The sequence below is a fragment of the Tetrahymena thermophila genome (genome assembly GCF_000189635.1).
Source record: "Tetrahymena thermophila SB210 genomic scaffold scf_8254104, whole genome shotgun sequence".
NCBI classification, from domain to species: domain Eukaryota; phylum Ciliophora; class Oligohymenophorea; order Hymenostomatida; family Tetrahymenidae; genus Tetrahymena; species Tetrahymena thermophila.
The window spans coordinates 141,690-168,257 of record NW_002476052.1 but is presented as its reverse complement, the minus strand read 5'-3'; the positions used below and the strand labels follow the sequence as shown (position 1 = coordinate 168,257).

At 21.2% G+C, this 26,568-nt stretch overlaps 8 protein-coding genes across 8 annotated transcripts; 4 read left to right on the top strand and 4 right to left on the bottom strand. All coding sequences in view use genetic code 6, as the record gives it.

Moving 5' to 3' along the window:
* Positions 1 to 1,599: 1,599 nt before the first annotated feature.
* TTHERM_00713240 (MFS transporter) lies at positions 1,600 to 5,071 on the bottom strand (the record flags this gene model as incomplete). Its single annotated transcript, XM_001025876.2, has 4 exons — positions 1,600 to 1,903; positions 2,245 to 3,305; positions 4,397 to 4,807; positions 4,910 to 5,071. 4 exons carry the CDS (start codon positions 5,069 to 5,071, stop codon positions 1,600 to 1,602), a joined length of 1,938 nt encoding a protein of 645 aa, XP_001025876.2.
* A 1,731-nt stretch (positions 5,072 to 6,802) lies between these two features.
* TTHERM_00713220 (hypothetical protein) lies at positions 6,803 to 7,249 on the bottom strand (the record flags this gene model as incomplete). Its single annotated transcript, XM_001025874.1, has 1 exon — positions 6,803 to 7,249. One exon carries the CDS (start codon positions 7,247 to 7,249, stop codon positions 6,803 to 6,805), a length of 447 nt encoding a protein of 148 aa, XP_001025874.1.
* A 1,960-nt stretch (positions 7,250 to 9,209) lies between these two features.
* TTHERM_000713219 (hypothetical protein) lies at positions 9,210 to 11,006 on the bottom strand (the record flags this gene model as incomplete). The annotated part of the gene is made up of 7 exons (XM_012800530.1): positions 10,876 to 11,006; positions 10,766 to 10,815; positions 10,521 to 10,614; positions 10,208 to 10,297; positions 9,847 to 9,936; positions 9,646 to 9,735; positions 9,210 to 9,372 (listed from the first exon to the last, which is right to left on the bottom strand). The coding sequence occupies exons 1-7, from the start codon at positions 10,896 to 10,898 to the stop codon at positions 9,210 to 9,212; spliced, it is 600 nt and encodes a 199-aa protein (XP_012655984.1). The 5' UTR covers positions 10,899 to 11,006.
* Positions 11,007 to 11,914: 908 nt separating this feature from the next.
* TTHERM_00713200 (hypothetical protein) lies at positions 11,915 to 15,741 on the top strand (the record flags this gene model as incomplete). The annotated part of the gene is made up of 13 exons (XM_001025872.2): positions 11,915 to 12,082; positions 12,227 to 12,489; positions 12,574 to 12,652; positions 12,702 to 12,797; positions 12,860 to 12,940; positions 13,256 to 13,378; positions 13,440 to 13,525; positions 13,585 to 13,720; positions 13,779 to 14,090; positions 14,144 to 14,772; positions 14,947 to 15,151; positions 15,214 to 15,664; positions 15,728 to 15,741. The coding sequence occupies exons 1-13, from the start codon at positions 11,996 to 11,998 to the stop codon at positions 15,739 to 15,741; spliced, it is 2,562 nt and encodes an 853-aa protein (XP_001025872.2). The 5' UTR covers positions 11,915 to 11,995.
* An 818-nt stretch (positions 15,742 to 16,559) lies between these two features.
* On the bottom strand, positions 16,560 to 17,796 carry TTHERM_00713190 (SPFH domain/band 7 family protein; the record flags this gene model as incomplete). The annotated part of the gene is made up of 3 exons (XM_001025871.3): positions 16,560 to 16,693; positions 16,767 to 17,280; positions 17,614 to 17,796. 3 exons carry the CDS (start codon positions 17,794 to 17,796, stop codon positions 16,560 to 16,562), a joined length of 831 nt encoding a protein of 276 aa, XP_001025871.2.
* Positions 17,797 to 19,693: 1,897 nt separating this feature from the next.
* On the top strand, positions 19,694 to 21,140 carry TTHERM_00713180 (hypothetical protein; the record flags this gene model as incomplete). The annotated part of the gene is made up of 6 exons (XM_001025870.2): positions 19,694 to 19,838; positions 19,954 to 20,069; positions 20,132 to 20,280; positions 20,341 to 20,480; positions 20,550 to 20,705; positions 20,767 to 21,140. The coding sequence occupies exons 1-6, from the start codon at positions 19,751 to 19,753 to the stop codon at positions 21,138 to 21,140; spliced, it is 1,023 nt and encodes a 340-aa protein (XP_001025870.2). The 5' UTR covers positions 19,694 to 19,750.
* A 1,021-nt stretch (positions 21,141 to 22,161) lies between these two features.
* Positions 22,162 to 22,697, top strand: TTHERM_00713170 (complex 1 LYR-like protein; the record flags this gene model as incomplete). Its single annotated transcript, XM_001025869.1, has 3 exons — positions 22,162 to 22,264; positions 22,356 to 22,434; positions 22,544 to 22,697. The coding sequence occupies 3 exons, from the start codon at positions 22,162 to 22,164 to the stop codon at positions 22,695 to 22,697; spliced, it is 336 nt and encodes a 111-aa protein (XP_001025869.1).
* Positions 22,698 to 25,670: 2,973 nt separating this feature from the next.
* On the top strand, positions 25,671 to 26,352 carry TTHERM_00713140 (translationally-controlled tumor-like protein; the record flags this gene model as incomplete). Its single annotated transcript, XM_001025866.3, has 2 exons — positions 25,671 to 25,865; positions 26,038 to 26,352. The coding sequence occupies 2 exons, from the start codon at positions 25,671 to 25,673 to the stop codon at positions 26,350 to 26,352; spliced, it is 510 nt and encodes a 169-aa protein (XP_001025866.1).
* Positions 26,353 to 26,568: the final 216 nt, after the last annotated feature.

Here is a 26,568-nt window from a genome sequence, read left to right as displayed (position 1 = left end):
AAAACAAATATACATACATACACCCATACAAACAAATACATCATAACTAAATTAATCAGACAATTTTATTAACCAAACAAATAATAAATCATTCAACCACTATAGAAAACTATATTACTAACCGAAACATGAATGAAATTTAATTTATAATTACAGAATAAATTAAATTGTTGATTTTAAATTTACTAAAATAACCTATTAATAAATAACTTGTAACTCATTGAGTCATAATCTTAACGGTTTACTAACTTAAATTGATAATATTTCTTTGACCGTATTTTTCCACATGATTCCATAGAAATCTCTTTTAAAAAAAAATTGATTAAATATGGTTTAATATATAAACAGCTTGATGATAAAATAAATAAAATTACTAAAATAAATATTAGCAAGCTAAATAAATTATAACAAATTAAAACTATCATTCATACATTAATTCTATAATAAAAATCATTTATTTATTAATTTGAAAATAGATCCTTTCCTATTTTCAATGAAAAAATATATTTAATTAAGCATATTATATATTTTGCTAACAATTTGTATAAAATTTCATCATATATTTCAAATAAATTTTTAAAATAAATAGCTTTTTACATGATTATCTAATGAATAATTATACATTCTTGTCTATTTTTAATTTTTCTATTTTTAGTTTTTTTTTTTTTTGAAATATATCAAACAAACTAATAACCTAATTTAGTTAAATTAGTTTGCGTAATCAAATAAGACTAAAAACCAAAATTAATAATCTAGTAAATTTATTTTGGAAATTCTTCCTTTAAATAAGAAATTAGGAAGTTAAAACTGGCTCTAAAATTGATCACTCAATTTTATAAACATTTTTAGTAAAAATATAATATTTAAGTTCTTGATCAATTTCTTAAATAAATTGATGACTAGTTATAGATATGCTAAACAACAGTTCATGAATTCATCAAAAAGTTATTAAAAATTAAACAGTGAAATAGAAATTATATAATAAATAGCTAAAAGAAAAACAAGAAATATATACCTCTTTAAGTTTTCAAAATAAATTTTATTTAATAGTTTGTTTAGTAAATTTATTTTAACAATCTATTATAAAAAAAATATTATATTTTCATAACTAAAATAGAAACTGAAATATAAAATATAAAAAATAGGCAAATTAAAATTAATATCAGAAGTAAAAAATACTTCATAAATAAAATTTTGTAAGCTAATTTTTTTGTAAATTTTCGGTGTATTTATTTTAAATAATATGAATTTTTAGACTGTTGCTATTACTGCTTTCTATTAGCTAAGATTATTATTTTTATAATAATTTGATTGTTATTGTTCTAACTTACTTCATAAATACCAAATAAAGTTTTTTATAGATTTCTTAATTTCCATTTCAGATTGATTTTAAGTTTTAATTTGAAACAAATTAAAATATCTTCAAAGTGAATTGACTGAAAATCAATTTTTTAAAAAAGGAAGGATAATAAAATACTACATTGAAATTCAGTTAATAATAATCTATTTTTGCAAGACGAATCAAAAAAATATGCAATTTTTACTAGCAATTAAATTAATATAAGGAGATTTATTTCCTGGTAGGTTTTTCTTTATTTTTCAAACTCTATTCTTTTATTTTTCTTAGTAAGTTATGTTCCTAAAATCGTATTATTATTATAACTGGTTGCTTAAAAAATATGAAGCAACAATTCCCACTAATAAGATATGAATTGTTTCATCATAGTCAAAAAACTTTAGCATAAAAAATTGAATAACTGGCAGAACTACCAAAGCCAAGAAAAAGGATGTACTTTTCACAGGGAACAACTCTGCTCCAAGTTTCATCCCAAATATTTTTACTAAACCAGGTCCTATTATTGTGTAAAGTCCTCTTTCGCTAGCACTTAAAATCTAAAAAAATCTTTTTTTAAAAGAAACAAAATTTAATTTTAAATTATTTATTTTTTTAACAATATATCGTTTTCGCTCATTTTTCTAATCCTTAATACAACAACAATTATTTCTAAATCTTTAATATTTATTTTTTTGAATTCATTGTGAATTTTTAAATAATATTTAAAAAATTTAAAGAAATATTAAGGTAAGTTTTTGTTAGATTAGATTTTAGATATTCCTAATTGGTCCTCTAAAAATGTTTAAGGATTGAGAATTGTATTTGAGCACCATGAAAATTAAATAAACAAAATATTAAAAGCTAGGCTTTCGAATCACTAAAATTAAAAATAAATTGTTTGATATTACATGTAAAAACCTATTTTACTGTCAGAAAATATTGGAAATAGGAATCCTGCAGCTAAAATGACAAGAATTAATCTGAGATAAACTAGTTTGAAATTGTATTTATCCACTAAATATCCCCAGCCTATATTTGAAATACTGCTAATTAGAGTACTAAAAGTAATAATATAAGTAAGAAAATGATCATCGTTTATTTTAGTTAATCCATATGTTTTAAAATTAATTGAAATAAAAAGAGAGAAGCAGCTGAGCAGAAAAGTTGAAACATAAATTATCTTGAAAGGTTTTGATTTTATAGCATCCATAAGAGTGAGGTCAGAGTGAAATGTGCAGTTACTTTCAAATTATAGTATCGAATCTTACTTTTATTGATCATTCTATTGCTAATTATGTTCAATAACTTAATTTTATTCCTGATTTTAATCTTTAAATTCTTAGTTTTACTCTTGTTACTTAACCTTATATTGCTAAGCTTGCTAAGGACTATCACTGATTTAGTTTGCTGTTTATTAAAATTATTTATCTTACAATTTAGTAATTGAAGTTTTTTATTATTTATGGTTATTTTCATATGGTATTTAATTAAGAGAAGTTATTTATTAGTTGCTCTAAACTTTATCTGCTGAATTATTTGAGAATTGAGTGTGGAGAACTTGGGCATGCCACTCCAAAAGATATTACTATGAAATAGATTTCTTCCTTTGCTTGTTGGAGGGAGTTGAGCTTATTTTTCTATCAGAGTTTTATTTTTATTAATTCTATTAATTGTTAAATAATTAATGACTATTTTGCTATTCAAGAATCATTACACCTTATTGAAATTAATTATACTTATATTCTTCCTCTTAAACAACAATATTTTTCTCAAAACTGCTTCCTAACAAATTCATCTCTAAATCTTTTTCATCATTTTCTTCGTTTTCTTCATTCAGCAGAGACTCACTTTCTTTATTATTTGAAATCAAAAAAGCTCCTGGAATACAAAATAGTAATTAAATAAATCCTATCCAAAAAACCATTGATGGGACATTCTAGTTTACAACTTCTTCAAACAAATAATAGGTCTAATTAATTAACATTTAACTTAATAAATAAGTAAATATATCAGTTGAATATATTTATAAATTAAAAAAGTTTGATAAGTATTTTTCAAAGTTATTGATTGATATAAAAAATTTTTAAATATATGATGCTGAATCTTATCAAATTCAATATTGTATTCAAAAATCACTAATAATAAATAAATTTTATAAAATTCAATGCTATCATTATTAAAAAGCAAAATAAAAATATGCCAAAAAAGTCTTATTTTTTCAATATATGATAAATCAACATATTAAATAATACTATCTTTTTAATAAAAGTAAAAGAAAATTTAACCTTATATACTATTCTTTTGATACTCATATTATTTAATCTATTTTATAAATAGCTTGTCTAAATTATAGATGACAACTTATTAAACTATCATACTTTAAAGCTCTCCATTTTTTAAAATAAAAATTCGTGAATGTTTCTTATTATCATCATCAATAATAAATGAGACTACAGTTATTGATTTTTAATTATCATTAATGATAATTTATATTGATGATGATTGTAATCAATCTATTATTAAGCTTGATAGATCATTAATAATGTGGAGAATAAATTAAAGAAATGTTGTATCGATCATTAGTACTTCCTCTTCAAATGAAATAAAAATTTTTGTATTGATCCTTCTTGTATACTCTTCATTAATCCTAAAATTGATTTGTTTTTATTAATCATTAATCGAATGAAGGTTATCCTTGTTACTAATAATCATTTCCTATTATCATAAATTACTTATACTTCAAAATTATTTCTAGTTATTATAATTTTTATCTGATCATTTACATATTATGTGATAGTTAATGTGAAGTATGTTTATTTTTGCATTTGTAGGTTTGTAAATAATACTTTTTAGATATTCTCTATTTATTTAATTTATTATAAGGGTTTTTGGTATTTATAAAGAACTATTTGGTTTTAATTAAATGAATTGTATGGCAGCTTTTTAAGTTTAATATAATTATGAAATAGAATTTATTCATTATAAAATAATAAGGACTTGATTGGATATAAGTAGATTAGAAAATAATGCATGAAAATTGCTTGCTTTAATTATATTTACTTATTATCCTTCAATGTATTCAATAGTTGCAGGTAGATTTTATGGGTTTACAATATAAGTAGCAAATATACTGTAAAAAAAAGTAGCTAGACCAAAACTTGCCAAAGCAACTCCTGTTGTATTTCCAGTTTTAGTAGGGAAATGGCTCCAAAGACAGTAGAGGATAGGCATCACTGTAGATCCAAAGCATATACTTGCTATGAATGTGTTAAATAAAGCAAAAGTGTAAAAATTATCTTGCGTTGATCCTAACATGATGCTGATCGGATTAATAATCATCGCTGATCTAATAATTTTTTCAAAACCATATATCTAAGCAATTCGAACTGAAAATATGGCTATAACACTCATAGGAATTGCGGCAAATGTAATTAAGAAGACAAACTCACTCATCCTTAAATTATCATCATTCTAATATTTTATAGAATGTTATTCTTAACTAATTTTGCTTAATTATTTTTCAAATTTCTATGATTCAAATTCGAATGTAAAATGGAAAAAATTGAATTATACTTGCTTATAGAAGGAGAAAAAATATATATTGATGATGCCCCATATTCCTATTGCTCCTGTTCCAAACTTAACTAATATTACTCCTAAAAATGTGTTTCTTGCCTCTTTGCTTGCTTTGAAGTATCCTAAATGATCAAGATACTCTTTTACCTTTTTTATCATCTAACTTTATATATTAATTACTTTATTTTAGTAGGTAAATATTATTTTATTTACATATTCTATAAATTTCATTAATTTCTTCCTTTCATTTTCTAACTAAATGTATTAAAATTAAAATCACTTATAGTATGCTTAATTTCCCAAAATAAACCAAACAACATAATACATGTTTTGGAACAATTCTACTTACTATTTATTAATTTAATAAACTAACTATCTATATTGTTAGTCTTTAGATAATTGCTTTTTTTCCAATAAATTAAAGACCCTATTAATCTACTTGAAATGACTATTTCTTCTAATATATTTTTTGAATGTTTTTCAATTTCAACTATTTAATTATTTTTCAATTTTTAATATTTGATACAAATTATAAATTTAAATTTTGAAATTTATAATTATTCTACATGGCTTTTTTAACTTTTTTATTTTTGATATTAAAATAATATTTGAAACTTGTTTAGATTTAAAGTTTAATTTTTTACTCTTATTTTTAATCTTAAAATAATCAATAAAAAGCAAATACATAAAGATATTTATAAGTAATTTATGGTATATGCACAGGCACAGTGCTCACTAGCTCGTACTATGCGCCCTTAAAATCGATAAATTAGTGTACAAAATTTATTTATTGAGTGCTTTTGTACACAGCTTATTTAAATTAAATTTTTGAATAAAAACTAAGGAAAAAAATATGAATTAATGTATATTCTATTATTTTTTATTGATTTTAAAATTATATAAAATCTATTATCTAAATGTGTATAATCTTAATGAAATTATTTTTTTATTTAAACAACTCCAAGTTTATGGAAAGGAGAGAGAAATGTATCTTAGTTATTTATTACTAAAACTTTGAACGAGATTTACATTATTTTTTTCATTTTCATAAAAATCTAAATTTAAGTAGTGATAGTATAAATGTGCATAGATTGTAACTTAAGATAAAAATTGATTAAACTTAATAAAAACTTTTTTATTTGAAGATTATAATTGAAATGGTTTTTTATGCTTTTTTAGCGTAAGTTTTATTTTTTTTTGCTAATTTTGCAAAAATGCTAATAAAAATAAATATCTAAAAGTAATCAATTATTAATCAATAAACTGTCGATTAATAGAATACAACCAGTCAAAATTCTGAAAAATTTAATTTAATCTAATCTGATTCTCCCTATTTAAAAAAAAGGAGTTTAATGTTGGTTTTAAATTTTTCTAAGACAGAATTAATTTATTTTTGATTAATTTATCACCAAATATTTTACTTGAATCTTTGATTTGTTTGTATTTATTTTGTAAACAGTTTATTTTTAAAATATTTTTCATAATATTCCATGTAATTTCGATTTTATTAAATATATAAAATTTTTTATTTCATAAAGAAATATTAATTAATTGGTTGTATGAAATAATTAAACATATTGTACCAAAAACATTTAACTTTTCTCAATAATTTTGTTTTTAAACAGTATTAAATGGATTAAAAATAAATAATGTAGGAGGATTTTTTGTTGTTGTATTGCATAATATTTTAAATTTTGATTGTTTACTTTAAATTATTTATATGTAAAAATTAAAAAAATATTAATTGGTACCTTCGAATAACTTAATTTTTTGTTTGATTGTTTAATTTTAATTATTAATTCAAAAAAAATCAATAAAAAAATATTAAAAAGTTTTATAACTAACTTTTTAATACAACAAATATTTCATTAATCATTGATAATATGTTTTTCAAAGTTATTTGAGGAAAGCGATGAATTGACCACAGTCACCGTAAGCTGATTTTCCCATAAGTGCAGCAGCGATAACACCAACAATATCAGTAGGAATGTTTGAGTGATCTTCAATAATAGAGCTAACGATCAAGAAAAAGCCACCTAAGTCTTATGTGCACTTAGAAAGTAGGAGATCACCAACTCCTAAATTTTGGAGGATTTTACTAACGGAGGTGTTGGGGATCTTGTCTTAGATATTGCACATGGTGTAAGCAGCCTTTAATTCAGCAACTTAAGCCAAAATTGTTTCATATTAATCTAAGTTCTCAATACTGGTAATTTCTTTAAGAGTGTTAGCAACAGTGAATACAGTTTTACCAGCAGCATTCATGAAGCACTTGTCTTCTAACAAAGATGCGGAGGCAGTAACAGCCAAGAGAGCAATAATAGCAATAATTTTCATATCTTTTATAACTATTTGAAATTTAATTTTTTTTATAATATAAATTATGTATTTTTCTTGATTTCAAAGATTGTTTTTAAACCAAACATCCTTGTTTTGTTTGATCTACTAAATCGCTTTTGTAAGGTTAGAAATTGTCAATTTTTGAAAAAAATTAAATTTATTGAAGAGATTTTTATTGTTTGATAATAAATTTTCTGATCAATTAACTAATTCATTAACTCTTTGATTATTTCTGCTCAAAAATAAAATTAACTCAAATTTATCTTTTCTACTTTAAAGTTAGACATAAATAATAACAATTTTCAAAATTTGTATAGGTTATACAGTCAAATATGTCTAGGTATCATCAAATCAAATATAACGAGAATATGAAAAATTTAATTTTTTAAAATAAATAAAATCATTACATATACTATTTGAAAAATAATAGTTTGAAAGAATTAAAATAAATTTGGAATGTCTATTTAAAAAATACCTAACATATTTATCATAACAAAGATATTCTACAGAATCTATTTAAAATTTATAATAATATTAATACAATATAAATTTTTTTTTTATTACCTATTATTGATCCTGATTGAGTCAACATTTTTTTTGTATATCTCTCTAGATATACCTTATTTTTACTAACTATGATTGAAGTATGACATAATAAAATTCTATTTATGAATTGATCATTTGTTTATTTGTTTAGATTTCTTTTTTATGTAAGGTTGAAAATAGAAAGAAAACCAACTTTAATTGTTTTTGAAATTAGACTATTTTTCCACATAATAAAAACATAGAAAAATAGATGTAAAAGAATTATATCTCAAGATAAATTTCTTCATGCTTTCAATCCTGAATCTTTTTACTTATAAAAGAAAATCTATCTTTGTAATATAAAGGAAAAATATATCATTTTATTTAAATATTATTTTAAGATATTCCTTTAAAATAAGATTTTAGAGAAACTCATCATATTTATTCTATATGAATAAAATTTAAAAAATCAAAAATTGAAACAATTTTTATTTTTAAAAATGTTCTTCAAATAATAATCAATTTTTTTATCTTGTTTAAACACATTTGTTATAATCTTAACAAAAAGAAAATTTTGATATATGATATAATTCTTTTGATGTATTATATTCTTCAATATCAACATTTTATCATTCAAAATATAAATTAGTCAAAAAAAAAAGTGTTTTAGAAAAATCTTTAATAGTGAATAGAATTGCTAAAATAAAATATAATGATTGAATAAATTTAGATAATAAAATTAAAATTTTTACATTGATAATAATTTATATTCATGAATGAATGAAATTATTCTAAAATAAGCATAATTCTTTTTGAAAGCAATAAATTATTGTTAAGATTAGTTTTATATTTTAATTAGATTATTAAATCATATAAATTATTATAAAATTTTATGATTAAATACCCAAACCAAAACGTGGAGCAATATACTTAACCTAATGACCTCCTATTACAAAATAACCTTTTATTATTCAATTATAGAAAAAGGCAATTTGAGAACAGAGTTTTAATATTGTTTTTTTTCTTTGCTGTTTGAAACACTATAATATTGATAATAATAATTTTAGGGCGAATCACCTTTAAAAAAATTTTTTACTCATAAATAAAATCATATCATAGTCTAGATTTGAAAATCTATATTGATTCATTTTTTTTTAATAATTGAAATAATTAGAAACTTTTTTAATTTTAAAAAATATATTTTTTATCAATATTTATTTAAAAATATTTTTAAAGATTAAATAATTATCAATTTAATTTATTTAAAGTTTAATTTTATAATTAAATTAGTTGAATTATTATTAATATTTATTTTTAAAAATGTATATTATAAAAAATAAAAAATATTAACTTATTTTTTATTTTTATTTATTTTTATAAGTATTAATTTAAATAAATTATTTATTTTGTATTTTTGTTTGAATATTTAAACTCAGATACCAAAATAAATCAACGTAAATAGCTATAAAAATATCAAAACATAAAAAAAAATAAACAGTTTTTGCCCAATTTCAAGAGACAAATTTGAGAGGTTAATGCACTTTGCTAAACCAGAATATAAGATTGAAGCACCTTACTTAGTCATTTTATTGCAACTTTTTAAATTTTGAAGAAAAAATATATAATTAATTAGCTTGTAACATTTAAGAAATGAAGAAAAAATATTAAATGATAAGAAATTAATTAGTTATCAAAGCAAAAGTCTAAAATTAAAAAAGGAATAAGTTAAATTAAGAGAGAAAAAAATTACAAACAGAATAAAAAAAAATAAATCAAATAAAAAGATAATAAACAAATAAATTAAAAGAGTTTTATTGTTTTAAATTCATTTTTAATTAAAAAATATAAAATAAATAAACTGCTTTTACACAATCCCAAGTGATAGATTTGAGAGATTTGTGTAGTTTGGTAAAGCACAACCTAAGCCTGATGCTCCTTCATCGTAAATTAAATTCCATCTTTTTATTTATTGAAGAAAATTATGATAATTTTATTCGTTGGATCTAATCATTTAAATTCATTTTTATATTAAAAAATATCAAAATCCAAAACAAATAAAGAATTTTTACCTTAGATCAATAGACAAATTTGAGATATTAGTGCAGTTTGATAAAGCTGAAGCTAAACCAGATACACCGATTGCACCAACTAAATTACAACTTTTAAAATATTGAAGAAAATTAAAGATTAATTTATTAGTTAGAAGGAAAAAATGAAATAAAAAGATTTTAATTAATTAATATTCAAAGCAAAAGTAGAAAATTAAAAAACGAATGAGTTAAATTAATAATCAAAAAACACTAACAAAATAAAAAGAGAAAGAAATCAAATAAAAAGCCAATAAATCAATCAATTAATAAATTAAAAGAGTTTTATTGCTTAATTCATTTTTATGTTTAAAAAAATATCACAATCCAAAATAAATTTTACCTAAGATTAAGAGACAAATTGGAGAGATTAGTGCAGTTTTTTAAAGCAGAACCTAATCCTAAAGCACCCTAATTTCCAATTTAATTGCCACTTTTTAAATTTTGAAGAAAATTATTGATAAATTAATCAGTTAGTTAGAAAGAATGAATGAATAAATATGAGTTATCTTAATAAAGAAAAAAAATACAAGCAGGATAAAAAGAAAAATAAATTCTAATAAAAAGCTAATAAATAAAAAAATTAAAAGAGTAATATATTTTTTAATACATTTTGTATTCAAATATATCATAATCAACAAATAAACTATTTTTACCCAATATCAATCAAGTTACAAATTTAAGAGGTTTTTGCACTTTGCTAAAGCAGAATTTAAGCCTAATGAACCCTTATCCCAAATTTAATTATTTCTAATTTTTAAATATTGAAGAGGATATGTATATTATTAATTAAAAGTTAGAAAAAATGACGAAAAAATAAGAAATAATAAGAAATTAATATTTTAAATAACTTGAGAATTAAATAAATAAATAATTAAATATAATAATAAATTTAATTTACTTAAGATAAATAGTGAGAACTGAATGAGATTAAAGAGAAGAGTTTAAAAACTTTTTTATTAATAAAAATGAATTTAAAGAATGTTAATAAAAAAATAAATAATTAATTACTTCTTCTAGATTGTAAAAATCATTTTTCTACTAAATCATTTATTAGTTAACTTTTTTTAAGAAATATTAAATAGATAGCAGATAGATTTTTCGATAATCTAAATATTGATAACATAAATCAAAATTAATAAAATTCAAAATCAAATAATAATATAGAATGGTAATAATTTATCATTTTCAAAAATAAAATTTTCAGTTCATTTTTGAATGAAGAAAACTCAAACAAAAAATATCTTTAAAAAAATGAATAGAAAACAATTTCATTTAACCATTTAAATGTAAGTGAAAAATTATTTATAAAATGTATGTAAAATACTATTTAAATTTCTAAACAATAAATGAAGAAAAGTTGACTGCTAAAAAAAAATTACCTTGTCCTCTTTCCAATTATTTTCCATATTTGATGTCAATCTATTAAAAAAGCAACATACAACAATGGCTAAAAAATTATTTTTTTTCTAATTTGTAAGTTTTTGAATACCTGAATTTAAGTATTTTTATTTTCTATTTAATTAATAGTATTATGTCATGATATTAATAAAAAAATTATTATTAAATAAAATTAATATTTAAAGGAATAATTAATAGAAAAATATTTAATCAAAAGAAAATATAACTGAATTAAAATTAATATTTTGCTTATGATTTTAATTATAAAAATAATTTATCATTATTTAACTTAATAAAATTAAATTATATTTTATTTATTTAATTTGAAGTAGTCAAATAAAAATGTTAACTTATTTTTAAAGATTATTTTAATAAATCCAAATCAAATGATTTTGTTTAAACTAATTTTAGCATAAATTGGTTGTATCTATTTTTGTAGCAAAAAGATAGATAGGTGCATTTACTTTTAAATAAGAAATCAGAAGTAGTATAATATGAATTAAAAAGTAGTCAACATTGCTTTAATTTAATAAATCATTCAGTCATTGATTCGGTCAGTCAGTCAGTCAGTCAATCTAAAAGAAAGGACTCGTTTAATAAAATATAACAATCAAAAAAATAAATAATAATTATAATAAGTTATTAACATTCTATTCATTAATTGTTTAAAGGTTATTTGATTGATATATAAATATATAGATAGATTTTTAACAATAAAGATTAAATTAAAATGTCTGAATAATTTGATAATTAGTATCAGAGCAATTAAAACGCAGCTCCTTCAGGAGCGGCAGCAGGGAAAATCGATACTTAGGAAGTAAAAATATTATTTTGAGATGTCTTATTTAAACTAATTGAGAATAATTGAGCATTTGAAAAAATGGCTGAATAATCGATTTAAATAAAACTTTTTAAAAAATGCAAAAATTAAAGATTATTTAAATAAAAAAAATAAATGCAGAATGATTATCTCTACTAAAAGCGCCCACTAACATCTTATGGATAGAATAATTAATAAGCGCATTTGAGCTCGTTAAGTAATTCTTAAGCAAATATCCACAATTAGCGTATTGGCGTGTTATCGCCCAAGTTTGCAGGAAGTTTAAAAGCAAATAGATCGAGTTATATCCGTCCTAGCACAGTTTCAACATAAAATGGAGTTTATGATCCAAGCTATAATTAATCCACAACCAAATCTTAAAAAATGCCTCAAATAAACGGACAGTATAGGATTAATTTTCAAATATTAATTTTTACATTAATTAAAATGAATGGCTAAATAATAATAATTATTTGTAAACATACTAGGACAACATCAGGAGCATTTTTCTTTGACAAGAATCAATAACCAAACAAAAAGATTCCTAATAACATACTGCATGATAAGGTAGGATTAAATTATTTGAAGCAATTTATTCATTATTAAAAATAAACAGGAAAAGCTTTATGAAAATTTGTTACAACTTAGAAATTAAATAAATGTACTTTAGGAGGAGAACTTGAAACTGAAAACAAAAAATTTAAATCTTGAAGTAAATTAAATTTATTTTTTTATCACCTCACTGAATCATTTGTTTATTTATTTTCCATAAAGAGGGAAGCCAAGAAATTTGAAAGAATTATTGAAGAAGGTAATATCAAATCCTCATCTGGAACAGCAAATTAATAAAAAGAGGTAAAAGTTATTCAAATTAATAAAAGTATTGCACATGGTGATTAAGTTTTCAGCAAATAGAATTAATTATTTCTAATTAAATTCTTTAACTTTTTTAAGTATTTTAAAAGCTCTTTATTTTCTCAAAAAATTATTGAGGTTAAAAACGTAAAAATTTCAAATCTTTCAATCTTTCACACAAATTGAATAACGAATCAATTATGAGAGTTAAAAATTATTTAAAAATACTAAATTTTAAATGTATTTTAATTAAGTTAAAGAAATTGTTAGAATAATTAGCTAAAATAAAAGTAAAATTAATTTATTAAATTTTAGAATGCTTTAAGTATCAGACTCAGGAAGTAGCTTAAGGAGTGTCTCAAAGAAATAGAACAAAAAAATATTGAGTTTGAAAACTTTAAGAGGCAAATTACCACAACTAGGCTTTAAGAATTAGAGGTATTTATTTTAATAGAAATGAGAGGAGTTGCTAAGATTTTTGTTATGAATTTTATAATAGATAGAAGTTAATGTTTTAAGGGAAGAGTGCATTAAACTTAAAAGCAAGCTAGATCAGTGTCTTAAAGTCAACTAAGGTTTTGGATTGTGAGACATTATTTTTAACTAAATATATTTAATATTAATTATTTTTATTTATTTTTTAGCGATCAAACTGGAGGATCTACAAGGTCTGGAGATGGATTAGTTGGTTTAAACAAAAAAGTTGAAGCTCTTAAAAATGACAATTTAGAAATGGCTGTTTTGATTTAAAAATTAGAGAAAGAAAAAAATGAAATAAATGTAAAATATCTCTAAATAAAAAATAATATTTTTAATATTTAAATAACAATTAATTAAGGTGAGAGAAAAGGAATGTGACAGATAGTTGAGACGCCTCTAAAAGGAAAAAATGTTTATGCAAAAACAGATTTAACAGTAAGAGGAAGAGCTTAGAAAAAGTAGAATGGACGGGATGAATTCTCCTTATGGCAGAAAGTAATCTTAAAATTCTAACTAGAATCATGGGTTAGCTGATTACAATTCTAAATTGAAAGCAGACTTAGAAAAGATTGGAAAAGAGAATGGCAAATTAAACAATTAGTTGATGATCAAGATCGAAAAAATAAAAGAATTAGAGGATAAATAAAGAAGAGATACTCAGGAATGGCAAGTATGTTTTGCATTAGATAAACTGTTATTTTAAACTTTTTAAAACATTAAAAGGAAAGAATTGAATCAATTAGAATACAAAAAGAGATAGCTGAAAGAAATTATAACTAAGAATAGTTGATGAATAAAAATTTAGAGGATAAAATAAAAGCTTTGGAAGATCTTTTGGAATAGTAGCAACATTAAAATGTCACAGAGCTTGTCAGAGCTGATTCTGATTAATTGTTTAAATAGAAAAAAAATGAAAGCTAAGATTCGACTCCTTATACTTAAAAAGCATCATCATAATAATTGCAACAATAATACTCATAATTCCACTAAAATAAAGCAAGTGAAAATAACAGTTCAAGTTACCCTACATAGCATTAGTAATAATATTCATCTTAAGCTAACTATGAAAATACAAACAAAGATTTGTAAAAGCAATAAAATGTTCCAAGCTTGTAAGCACAAATCCAAGAAAAAATAAGAAACAATTCTTCCAAAAGACCATCAGAGTTGCTTTAAAAAAAATTAATGCCAAGAGTTAATTTATATGATGTCAACAAAATCGGTAAAGATTTAAGATTCAGTTTAAAAACAAAGAAAATCAGATTTGAAGAAATTGATCATTATTTAATTACACCTGAATTAAGAAAGAGAGGAAAAGCCAATATTATGGAAATTGTTGCTATTTTACAAAAGTAATTAATTCATTAATCAACATTTATTTTCATTTACAAAATTATTTTCAATATTAAAAAAAATATTTTTTAAATTTATTATTTAGTTTTAATAAAATTTAATCACTAATGAGAAACTTTTTGAATTTAAATTTTTGTTTATATTAAATATGAATTTTTAAAATATTTTTGTAGAGAACCTTTCTGCATAGCGAACGATGATGATGCCTTGTCTGTGGCAAGATATATGGTGGAAGATAATTCGGAGGATAAAATAATCTTTGATGAAACTAGATCTAATGACATAAGTGTAATAAAAACTGTATTTAGGAATCTAGTTGGTAAATACGAAATTCTTAGTCCTAAAGAGGAGCTCAAAATTCATGAAGATGTGTCAGATGTAAGAAAATTATTTGATCAAAAATAATATTGTTAATAAAATTTTTTAATTATTTTGTGTAGATTTTTACTAAGTTCTCTTCGGGATTGAAAGAAAACATCCAACTTTACACAAAGTAAAAGAAAGAAGGATATTAAGATGGTGTTTGTAAGTTAGAAGATTTAGAGAAAGCTATGAGCTATTGTGATGCTGAGTTTTCTCCAAGACACACTGATTATATTATTATGAAAATCTACGAAGATTCAAAAGACACAGAAAAAGTTTATTATGACAAGCTCTTGCATGTGTTTGATCACAAGGAATTCTTGAAATACAAAGAAAAACGTCTTAATGAAATAGAAAAAGATGAAATTATAGAAAATTAACACCACCATGAATAAAATATATAAATAAAGGAATATGATTAACAAGAAGAACATCAACACCACTAGTAAGATTATGAGTAAAATAACGATGAAAATATTTAAAATACAGAATAGCAACAAGAGCAGGAATACCAAGAGGAACAATATGGTAAAAATAATCTATCTAATTTTCCTTATTTTTAGATTAAAAATTTTTTAATTATTTAAATAGAAAATGAGAATTGAATGAAGAAGAATAAATAAACTTTAATTAATTAAGTCAAGTTAATATGATTTCATTCATTAGTAGTTAGTTATTCGTTCAATCGATTAGCTTATAATAATTAAAAATTTGAATGCATTATTATTTTATGTTTTATTAAATTCCATTTATTATTCATGTTTTTATTTGTAAGTATGCTTAAACCATTTTGTTATTTCGTCTTATATTTTGTAAAAAACGCATTAGTTTATAATCTCTTACCAAGTTTATTAAAATCAATTATTAAATTAATTAATAATATCCAACAAAAAATTAATAATTGTTTATTTTACTTTTATTTTTAAAAATAAATTCAATTTGTTAGGAATATATAATTATTTCAATTTATTTTTTAATATTCTAAGCAAAATTTTTTTTAAATAACTAATTAACTAAAAAACTAAATATTTAAATAAGATTTACTGTAAGATAGTTCTAGAATAAGACAAAAATATTTTTGAAAAATAATTTTTTCATTCAAATTGTTGTTTATAAATCTTAGATTTATAGATTTTGATTTTTAATTAGCTTTTTGGGTTTTACACTGTTTAAAATTATAATTATATTAATTTCTATTCTAACTTAAGATTTCATTTTATTTATTTTTATAAATTTTTTATTAAAGAGTCAGATTATAAAGAATAATTTAGTATTTTAGTTATTTAATTAGTTAGATATTTTTAGAGTATACATAAATACATACATTTGGTATTTAATTTGATATAAAAAAACACTAAAATACTTAAAGGTTTATTAGATAATTCTTTACTTTTTTTATAGTTAAAATTTTGTTGTAATATTATCAAACTCTAACATTTAACAATAATCCATTGCCACCTTGACCTGCTCCTGAAGGAACAAAAGATATGTTTTGAGATTTGGATAAAGTTTCGGCAATATTCTTAGCAGCTTCAAGTCTCTTAAGTTCAATTTGAGCTTTTTGAATTAAAATAGAATAAATTAACCATGCAAATACATTTTAATAATTTAAAGAAATTTATAAATTTACCAGCACCGAATTGCTTGACAGCCTTGTTAATCATAATAGCAGCTTCTGCTTCACCTTCAGATTTAATAATTTATGCTTACTTTTCTTATTCATCTCTATCAACAATATATCTTTATCTTTCGACGTTTTGTTAGGCAACTTACTTCTATTCAATAGCATTAGCATATTCTTTCATAAAACCAAGATGAATGAAGGAGACATCGTCTAATATAATATTAAATTCCTTGGCGTTTTGGATGATTTATTATCTAATTTCTTATGAAATTCTTTCTCTTTGCTTCAAAATTTGATCAGCATCGTATTGGGCAATAACACTTTTTAAAGTTTCCTTACCGACTGAAGGTAAAATTCTCTCATCGTAATCAGTTCCCAACTTTAAATAAATATTAGGGAGTTAGCTTTCTACGGGTCTAAATAATAATCTAAGAGCTATATCGACAGTTTGTAAATCCTTTGTACCAGTTTGAGAAGTGATAGTCTTGCTTTGCAATCTAATGGCAAAAGTGATGGGTTTCTATTTTTATTTTTTATAAAACAAAATCAAATATTGCATTAATTCAAGCTTTAAAATGAATGATAAAATTATTTTTAATATTTGCTTTTCATTCATTCTTTGTTTCTTTCATTTATTCTTTGTTTCTTTCATGATTTTTTTTTTTAATTTATTTTTGATGTTTTTGACCAAATTCATCATTAATTATTCAGTTTTATCTTATGCTCAAAACAAGCTGAAACTTGCAAAATATAAAATAAAATATTATTTTATATTTTCTTATCTACTAAGCATTATTTTGATCTTTCCTCTAAATAAGCAATAAATTATTTAAAAGAGAAATCAAATATTTACCTAAAAAAATGGAATATAAAAATGCATTCCTTCACCATAGATCTTTTCTTTAATACCACCGTTTGCTCTATCGAACATAATGGCTCTTTCACCAGCATCGATAGTGAAGAAAAATCTACCAACGAAAAATCCGAGACCTGAAATACCAGCGCCTAATGTAATTAACTTAGAAGCGAAACTCATAACTATTTGACTTAATTATTAATTTTTATATTTATTTCTTAGAAATCTAATATTTTTTTATATATTCTGAGACTGCTTGTTTGATTTATTTACAAAATCTTATTTTTATTAATTAAATGATTAAATTATTTATTAATTAATGATAGCATCATATTATCTTGTTACCTTTGTATTAACAAAATATCTAGAAAATTGTAAAGTAAAAGTTAGAAAATTCTCGACTTTTAATATATTAAAATAATATCTATCACATTTCATTTCTATTTTTTATCAAAATTTATAATTCCCATTTATTTATTTGTTTGTATCTTATTTCTATAAATTGTTTATTAATAATCGAATATCATTTCTAAAATATTTTACTTTGTCTTGATTTTCTTTTAATATCAACTTTGAATAACAATTATCAAAACATTTATTTCTGTTTGAGCTTTCTTACACATTATTTTGCAAAAAGCATAATTCTAATATTTCTTTCTAAATATTAATTCTTTATTTAAAGAAAGTAAATGAAAAAAAAAAAATTTTTATTTAAACTTATTTTATTAAGTATTTCAAAAGCATATTTTTGCTTTAAAATATTACTATAATAAAACAAATACAAGCTATACTATTTAATCTATTTTAAAAATTATCTAAAAAGTTTATTTTTGCTTTAATTTATTTAGAAAATTTGAACAAAAAATAGTAAAAAAAAGTAATTTAATTATTATTTAATATTTTTTTTTAAAATATCTCAAAAGAGCTTTTTTGATTTATTTTATTAATCAAGTTGCATTTAAAAGTCTTTGAAATATCTCAGAAAGCAATTAAATTATTATTTAATGTGATTTGATAAATTGTTTTAAAAGTATCTTTTTAATTTAATTAACTTATTTATAAATATGTCTTTAAGAGTATTTGAAATACAAACAAAAAAGGTTAAAATCTAAATTAAAATAAAACAATAAAAACTTATATTTTAACTAAAATATTTATCTTCTTTTCTGCTAAATTAAATTTAAAAATCAATTTAATTAAGAAAAATTACTTTCAAAAAATTAATTTTGAGTAAAGTATTAATTTAATGTTTAAAATAAGACTAATCTATAAATAAGGGGGGTGGGGAGGGAGAAGGATTCAACAAAGTAAGCAAAATTTAACCAATTACCATCAAAGGTATTTATCACAGTAAGAGGTTCCTTATTATTTACCCCCTTTTTGATTAATAAATTAAATAATTTTTTTTTAAATTTATTCAAATGATTTGATGATAAAACCGTCAGTCGATCTATCGTACCTTTTTTTAATTTTTTGATTTTGTTCCATATTAGAAAAATAAAAGTATCAGTAAATTTATAGGATAAATTTTAGAATAAACAACTTAATATGGCATTTGTTTAAGCTTAAATGCTTATAAAATTAAAAAATAGTTGATGTATTAATAAAAATATTATATTTAAAATAAATTATAGGTAAATTTTAATAAAATATGTTTCTACTAATAAATAATTCCTAATAAAAAAATATGTTTTTGCATAAATTTATTATTAAGCAGTTTCAAACAATCTAACTGATAAGAATCGTTAAATTGAAGGTCTTAAATTTGGTTTTAAAATAGTGAAATATGCATCGCATTATTTTACTGAAATATAAAACAGAATATTGCCAAAATTCAAAATAAATAATTAGATTAAAATTTATTATTTGCAAAAAAATATAGATTATTTATTCTTTGATTGATTAATAGAAATATTTAATGAGTTTTACTGAAGATTGCAACAAAAGAGAAAAATGCTGTAATTCGAAAAGTTTGTTAAAATACCATTAAAATTAAAGTTCTAACTTTATCTTAAAATCAAAAATAAGCTGTATGTATGTATGCATGTATTGAATATATTATCAATTAATTTATTATTTAATTAGTTATTTTAACTCTATTAAAAATTAATATAAATTTTTGCGAATTATTATTATGAGTAAGGAAATAGATTATAAAAAGCTCTACGAACAATACAAAGAAGACTTCGAAGATTTAAAAAAGGAAAACGAAGAATTGAAAGGTATTTATTAGCATATACCAAAATTCTTTAGCAATAGCCATTAGAATTGTTATTATTGAAAGAATTAAATCCGGTTTTATTCGCTAATGCAATTATTTTTATTTAACAATTTTAGCAACAACAGATGAAATTTAGAGCGAATTAGAATAAATGTTGCAAGAGGCTGAATAAAAAATATAAAATTAGGAAGAGTAGTTAGCTTAAATGAAGGATTAGCTTAAAAAGAATAAGGTTAGCTTGTTTATTTGATAATTTTATATGCAATAGGATGAATTATTCATTAAAAAATACAGAGTCAGTATGAAGATTAGATATCTAGGTTAGAAAGAGAACAAGAAAGATATAAGCAAGATTTAAAAGTATTAGAAGAAAAATATATGCAAGCATAGAAAATTAAAGTTGATTTAGAAAACGATAATGAGATTTTGATATCTCAAAATAGGTAGATTTTAGTTAGCAAAAGCAATCTCTTTATTTTGAAATATTAAATTAATTAATCTAGGATGTTTGAAGCTATGGTCGCTGATTTGGAGGCAAGAATCGATTAATCTTTAGAGGAATTAGCATTAGTATAGACAGAATTAGAAGATAATAAAAACAATTCATAAGAACATATAGAAAGACTTAAGCAACAACTTCAAGGTATGAGTTAATTTATATTTTGGATTTTAATTCAATTCATCTTTTTATAAAAAAAATACAAAAATAAAGAAACAGAATAAGAACTTTTTGCGGTTTAAGTTTAAAATCAAAAAAAAATTGAAGCACTTGAATAAAATGTATTAAAAATCAAATAGAGAAACGAAGAAGATTCTCCTTAAAAAGAAAAACAAGCAAATGCTGAAAATTCAGATGGAAAATTAGAATGTAAGAATAATTTATTTTTATGTTGAATGCTTGTTTAATTTTAATGATTATTTTGAACTAGAAAACGAAAATTCAGACAAACCTTAGGCTTAAGTTAATGGTGAACATTTAGTTGATGATTAAAATAGCCCAATTAAATTAGATTCACAAAATAATTCTTGTTAATTACAAGATGATTTATCTAAAAAGATATCATTAGAGTAAAAACTTAAAAACTGTAGCACTAACATTTAGTAACTTAGATTAAATAACTAAGGATTTAAGAAATCCCTTAACTTAGTTTCAACATTGATCAAAGACTTGGATGAAAAAATGAATGAAATAAGAGATAAAAGAAAGAAAAAATAGTAATAAAAATTTTAATCCTAGTAAAACGGCAGCAACAGCAACAATAATAATGAAAAATACATTTAAATTACTCAAAATGGAATTTGAATCGGTTTTTTAATTAAATTAAAATTTAAAACAAACAATTAAATAAAAAAAACAAATAAACAAAAAATCAAATAAATAAAAAAATTTAACTTCCTTTTTTGCTATATTAGTTAATTACTTACTATATTATCTACAAAAAAACATTTATTTGTCTTAATTTTGGAGTTTATTAATTAATTTTTAAAAATTAATTATATTTTGTATTTACATTTCTGTCTAATATTTTCTGTTTTCCTTCTTTTTTGAATGTAGTACTTCAATTATTAAATAAAATATATTACAAATAGTTAACATCCTGATAATTATCCTGCAAAATTATTCCTCATTTATTACCTACAATTTTATTTAATCCTAATATTTAATAGTGCAATTACATAATAAATTTAAACTAATGTTTATTTTCATAATATCGAAATATAAAAATCAAATTAAAATTTCTTTTTTAGAAAAAAAAAAATTGATTTATTGAAAAAAAAATAAATAATATTTTGAAAATTGGTATTAAAGATGAAAAATGATATATTTTTTAAACAAATTTTTTTAACTAAAGAAAGGTATTTTCTTATTTAATTAATAAGCTAGGATTATTTAAAATAAATTAATAATTCTATTTTGTAGTCAAAATTAAAACAAGCACAAATAAATTTTTTAAAAAATATTAATAAAAATGAATGAATAAGATAAAATTCAATGAATATAATAAATAAAAGAACATTGAATGAATTTATATTGTTTATTTACTAGTTAGCTAATATTAGAATTTAATAAGGTATAATTAATTAAGTAGAATAATTAATAACAATTTCAGAATTTTAGTTTTGTTGTTTGGTGTTGGTATTTATTTGTAATTATCAATTAAAGAAAAGCGATTGGTAGCATAGATTTTTATTTATCTATTTATTTAGTTAATTAGTTTGTTGTTTGTTTAAGATTTTCTAAGAAATTTCACAATTACATACATACAGAATTAATTTTTATCATAAACAAAGTGTGAAAAAAAATAGTGAAGATAAAGTAAAGAATGAGTGATAAATTAAAAGTATTAAAAAAATAAGGATTGTTTGTTTTCTTAGATATTTTAAGACTTCACAGAAAGAAATTGCCAATAGAGTTGAGATCTTTTGGTGAATATTTTGCATATTTTTACATGATTTATTACAAAATTGCTTGTTTATAGTAATTTCTAAATTAATAAAAATATGTTAACATAAATAGGCGATGTGTATGTTAAATAGGAATTCAGACAGCACTAAGATGCAAATAGCAGATAATATGAAATGTTCTTAGAGCAATGGTAAAAAATATATTTTTATTTCATTTAATTGAGAAAGAATCCTTCTTCTTTTAAGAAATAAGTAGAAAATTATATTAAATTTACAACAAACTAAACAAACAAAAAACAGGTAATATTATTTAGCAGATCTAAAATCAATGAAAGATGTCAAACAAATTGGAAAGAAAATATCTGAAGAAGATAAATTGTTGCTAAACGATGACCAAATGAAAACCTTAAGTCAATTAGAAGAAGAAACTAAAAAAACTTTCAAAAAAGAATGATTTTTCATCTAATTTCTAAAAACTAACAAAGGACCCTTAAAAACTAAATAATTAACAAATAACTTTTTTAATTAATATTTATATTGTAAATAAATATATTTCCTTTCTAAATTAGATTTAAACGACCTCCTTTTAATTTCTTTTAAAATACTACACCTAATTCTAACTTTTCTTACAATCTAAAAATAAACCAATCACATTCATTCTTCAAATTAATTAAATCTTTTGTTTTATCAAATCAACTTACTAAAAATTAATAAAATTAAAACACATTTATTATATTCGTGTTTAAAGTAAATGATCTATCTAATTCATATATAATCTCTACAGAAATAAGACAATCAAAGATAATTTTTTTAAATTAATTTTTATTTATTTATTTCCATTTTATGCATCTAACTTTTAAACCTTTTATTTTCTTTAAATTTATTGCATATAATTCTAACTTTTCTTTATAATTATGGAATTAAAAATTTTGGTTAAAATTGAACAATCTAAATTCTAAATTTTTAATAAATTCCTTTTATTTTAAATTACTGAATATAATTCTAACTTTTCTTTTTTTAAGGGATCTAAAATTAAATTAAAATTGGAAGGCCTAAATTAATTATAAAAATGTCAATAATTTTTTTAATAATGAATGAGACAGCTATAATTTTTTATATTGAAGAAATAACTATGTCTTATTGCATAGTTTAATTAAGGCTTTTATTAAATATTTAAAATAAATTTATTTTATGATTTTTTTAAAGTACTTTTGATACTTTTCTTTTATTTTGAAGAATCTAAAAATAAAATTAACTCTTTTGATTTTTATTCACTTAACTAATTTTTATTTATTAAATTACATTTCTAAAAATTGCTCTTTTTTTTTTTGTTTTGCATAAATAAATCTTAAAAAATTTATTTGTTTATTTGAAAGGAAAATTCAAAACAAATTAATTAATTAATTTCACTGTTTTTTAATATATTCTAACACTTAATAACAAATAAATTCCTTTTATTATTTTTAGAATTTACCTAATACCTACTATTTAAAGATTATTTCTTTTAATTGCTTTTTTTAGTATTAAATTTACACATTTATATTAACTAAATTATATTATAAGTGATTGATTCCTTTTATTTTTGTTTTTCTTTTCAAAAAAATTAATTTGATATTCATTCTGTCTTTAAATTTTAGAAAATCTAAAGAATTTATTTATTTATTTTCTTTATCCATTAGTAGTCTTTTGTATTATTTCAAAAGCTCTAACAATATTGACTAAATTAGATTTATACTACTTCTATTTACTCTTGATTTTAATTAATAAGGATTCTAAATTCTAATTATCTAGCTTGAATGAATAATATCAAGTTAATATTTTTTTAGTTTATCCTGCTGTTGGAAATGAGTTCATTTATTCTATCTAAATTAGATTAGAAAGAAGTGCTTTGATTTCTTTGCTTTTTAAAAGCTCAAATAAATTTAACTTTTCAATTTTAAAATATAACAATTGTTTGTTTGGTTTTTTCTGATTGCTTAATGCTTAGACATTTCACTATTTTAAGAAGGGAAAGAATCATATATATTAAAATATTGCCCTTTATTTATAATAAGTTTCTATTATGTTTCTAAGTTAAAAATATTAAGAGTGCATTTTTAAAGACTAACTAAAAAGCTAACTAACTTTTTTTACTTTAAATCTAGCTTTTCCAAGGCTTAAATTCTAACTTAGTACTTGATATTTTTTGATTTGGTTTACTATTAGATTTATATGAAATGAATGAAATTGCTTGAAAAAGAAATAAAGTATGTTGAAAACAATGAAGAAAATTGATCAAAGTTAATTGTTTTGGCTTGTTTTCATTTATTAAATTTGAGGATTTCTTTTTATAGGAAATTGCATAGAATTTTAGCTAATTTATTAATTTGTCTTTTTTAGGTTTTTGAAAAATTAAAAAAAAAGGTGGTTATTAAATTTTACCAGAGTTAAATGGCTTAATCTAAAAATATCAAAATTAATATAAATGAGGTCATAGTAGTTTATTGAAGATAATATGAGGAGGACAGTAGTTTAGGATAAATTTTAGTATAATTATTGAAATAGTGTATATTAATATATGCAAGGTTAAGGAGATATGATTTAATATTAACCTTTCTAATTTCTGTGTAAATTCAAAGATATTTCTCCTCAAAAATTAAAAATTAAAACAAAGATATTTTTTTTCAAATGAAATAGGTAAATTTTTGTTAAGTTGTTTGTTGCTTTTTTTTTCGCAAAAGATATTTTAAGTATCAAATATTTAAAGAAAAATAAATTGATTAAAATAGCATCAATTGTTCGTTTTAGGCGGAAAACTAATTCACATTTACTTTGATTTAAAATTAGATAACAGAAAAAAAGGATATTCAATAAACAAATGCAAAAAAATGAATGACCAAAAATATATTGAGAATGAAAAGCAAAAATAGTAAGAGCTAATAATAAATAAATCTTGAACCCCCTAAATGGAACTAGAAAAAACAATCAGCAAATAAATATACGATTATAAGCAAACAATAAATAAATAAATAAACAAATGAATGAATGAGCGAATGTATAAATGTGTTTATTATGGTGGGGGATAGAATAAATTTAAATGGGAGTTTGATGAATAAATGAATAATGCATAAATGATAATTTTTGAATGAATAGTTAAAAAAAATCAAAATTATATATTGATAGTTAATAAAACTATCTATTTATCTATGTATGTATGAATATATCTAATTATATATGAATGAAATAATATATATCTTTAATGAATGATAGATAGAGTTAAAAGTTAAGTTTTGATAAAAACATATTTTTATAATTCAAAAAAAAAGTGGGGTCTAAATTAACTACCTTTAAATTGTGAATATCTTCTTCTATCAGGTAAAGGATAATATTAATATTTTCAAAGGTTAAAAAATTTAATTAAAAAAAAAGTAAAACCCACTTATCAAAAATGAAGGTCTACACTGATATTTTCTCTGGAGAAGAAATCGTCTCCGACTCTTTCAAGTTCACTTACATCCACGAAAACGTTGGTGTCGAAATTAAGTCTACCTACATCACCAAGAACGAAGCTGATATCGATATTGGTTGCGGTAACGCTTTCGGTGGTTCTGGTGAAGAAGAAGGAAAGGCTGATGCTGAAAAGGTAAAATAAAATTCTCATTTTTCTTCAAAACTCCATCCAAGAATAATAAACAAAGCTTGATATTGAATTATATCTGCTTCATAGTTTTTATTTTTGAATATGCAAAGAAGAATTAATTACGAGCAGTACATAAATTCATTTGTTAATTTTTTGTTTTTTAATTAACTAAAAGATTTTGGACGTTATCGATGCCTTCAAATATCAAGAAACCTCTTTCGGTAAGAAGGATTACACTACTTATATTAAGGGATACATGAAGAAGGTTAAATAACACTTAGAAGAAAAGAACCCCGACAGAGTTGCAGGATTCATGAAGGGTGCTGGTGAAATGGTTAAATGGATCTTAGAAAACTTCGAAGAATTCACTTTCTACACCCCCGAATCTTATGACACTGAAAACGCTATCATCCTCTCTTACTACAAGGGTGAAGATGCTACCCCCACCTTCGTCTTCTTCATTGACGGTCTTAAGGGCATGCTCGTTTGATTTCAAACAAAAACAAACAAACCAAACAAATTTAAAATTTAATATTTTTTAATCTGTAATATTTTCCGTATTCTTTCTTAAGTGTATTATTATTGCTCTTTTTTATCATTCTCCTTACAAAAGGAAAAATGTTATAGATTTCTTCTATATATTTATATAATAATTATACTAAATATATTATATATAATCAATCAATGAATTTTCTATAGTCATAAA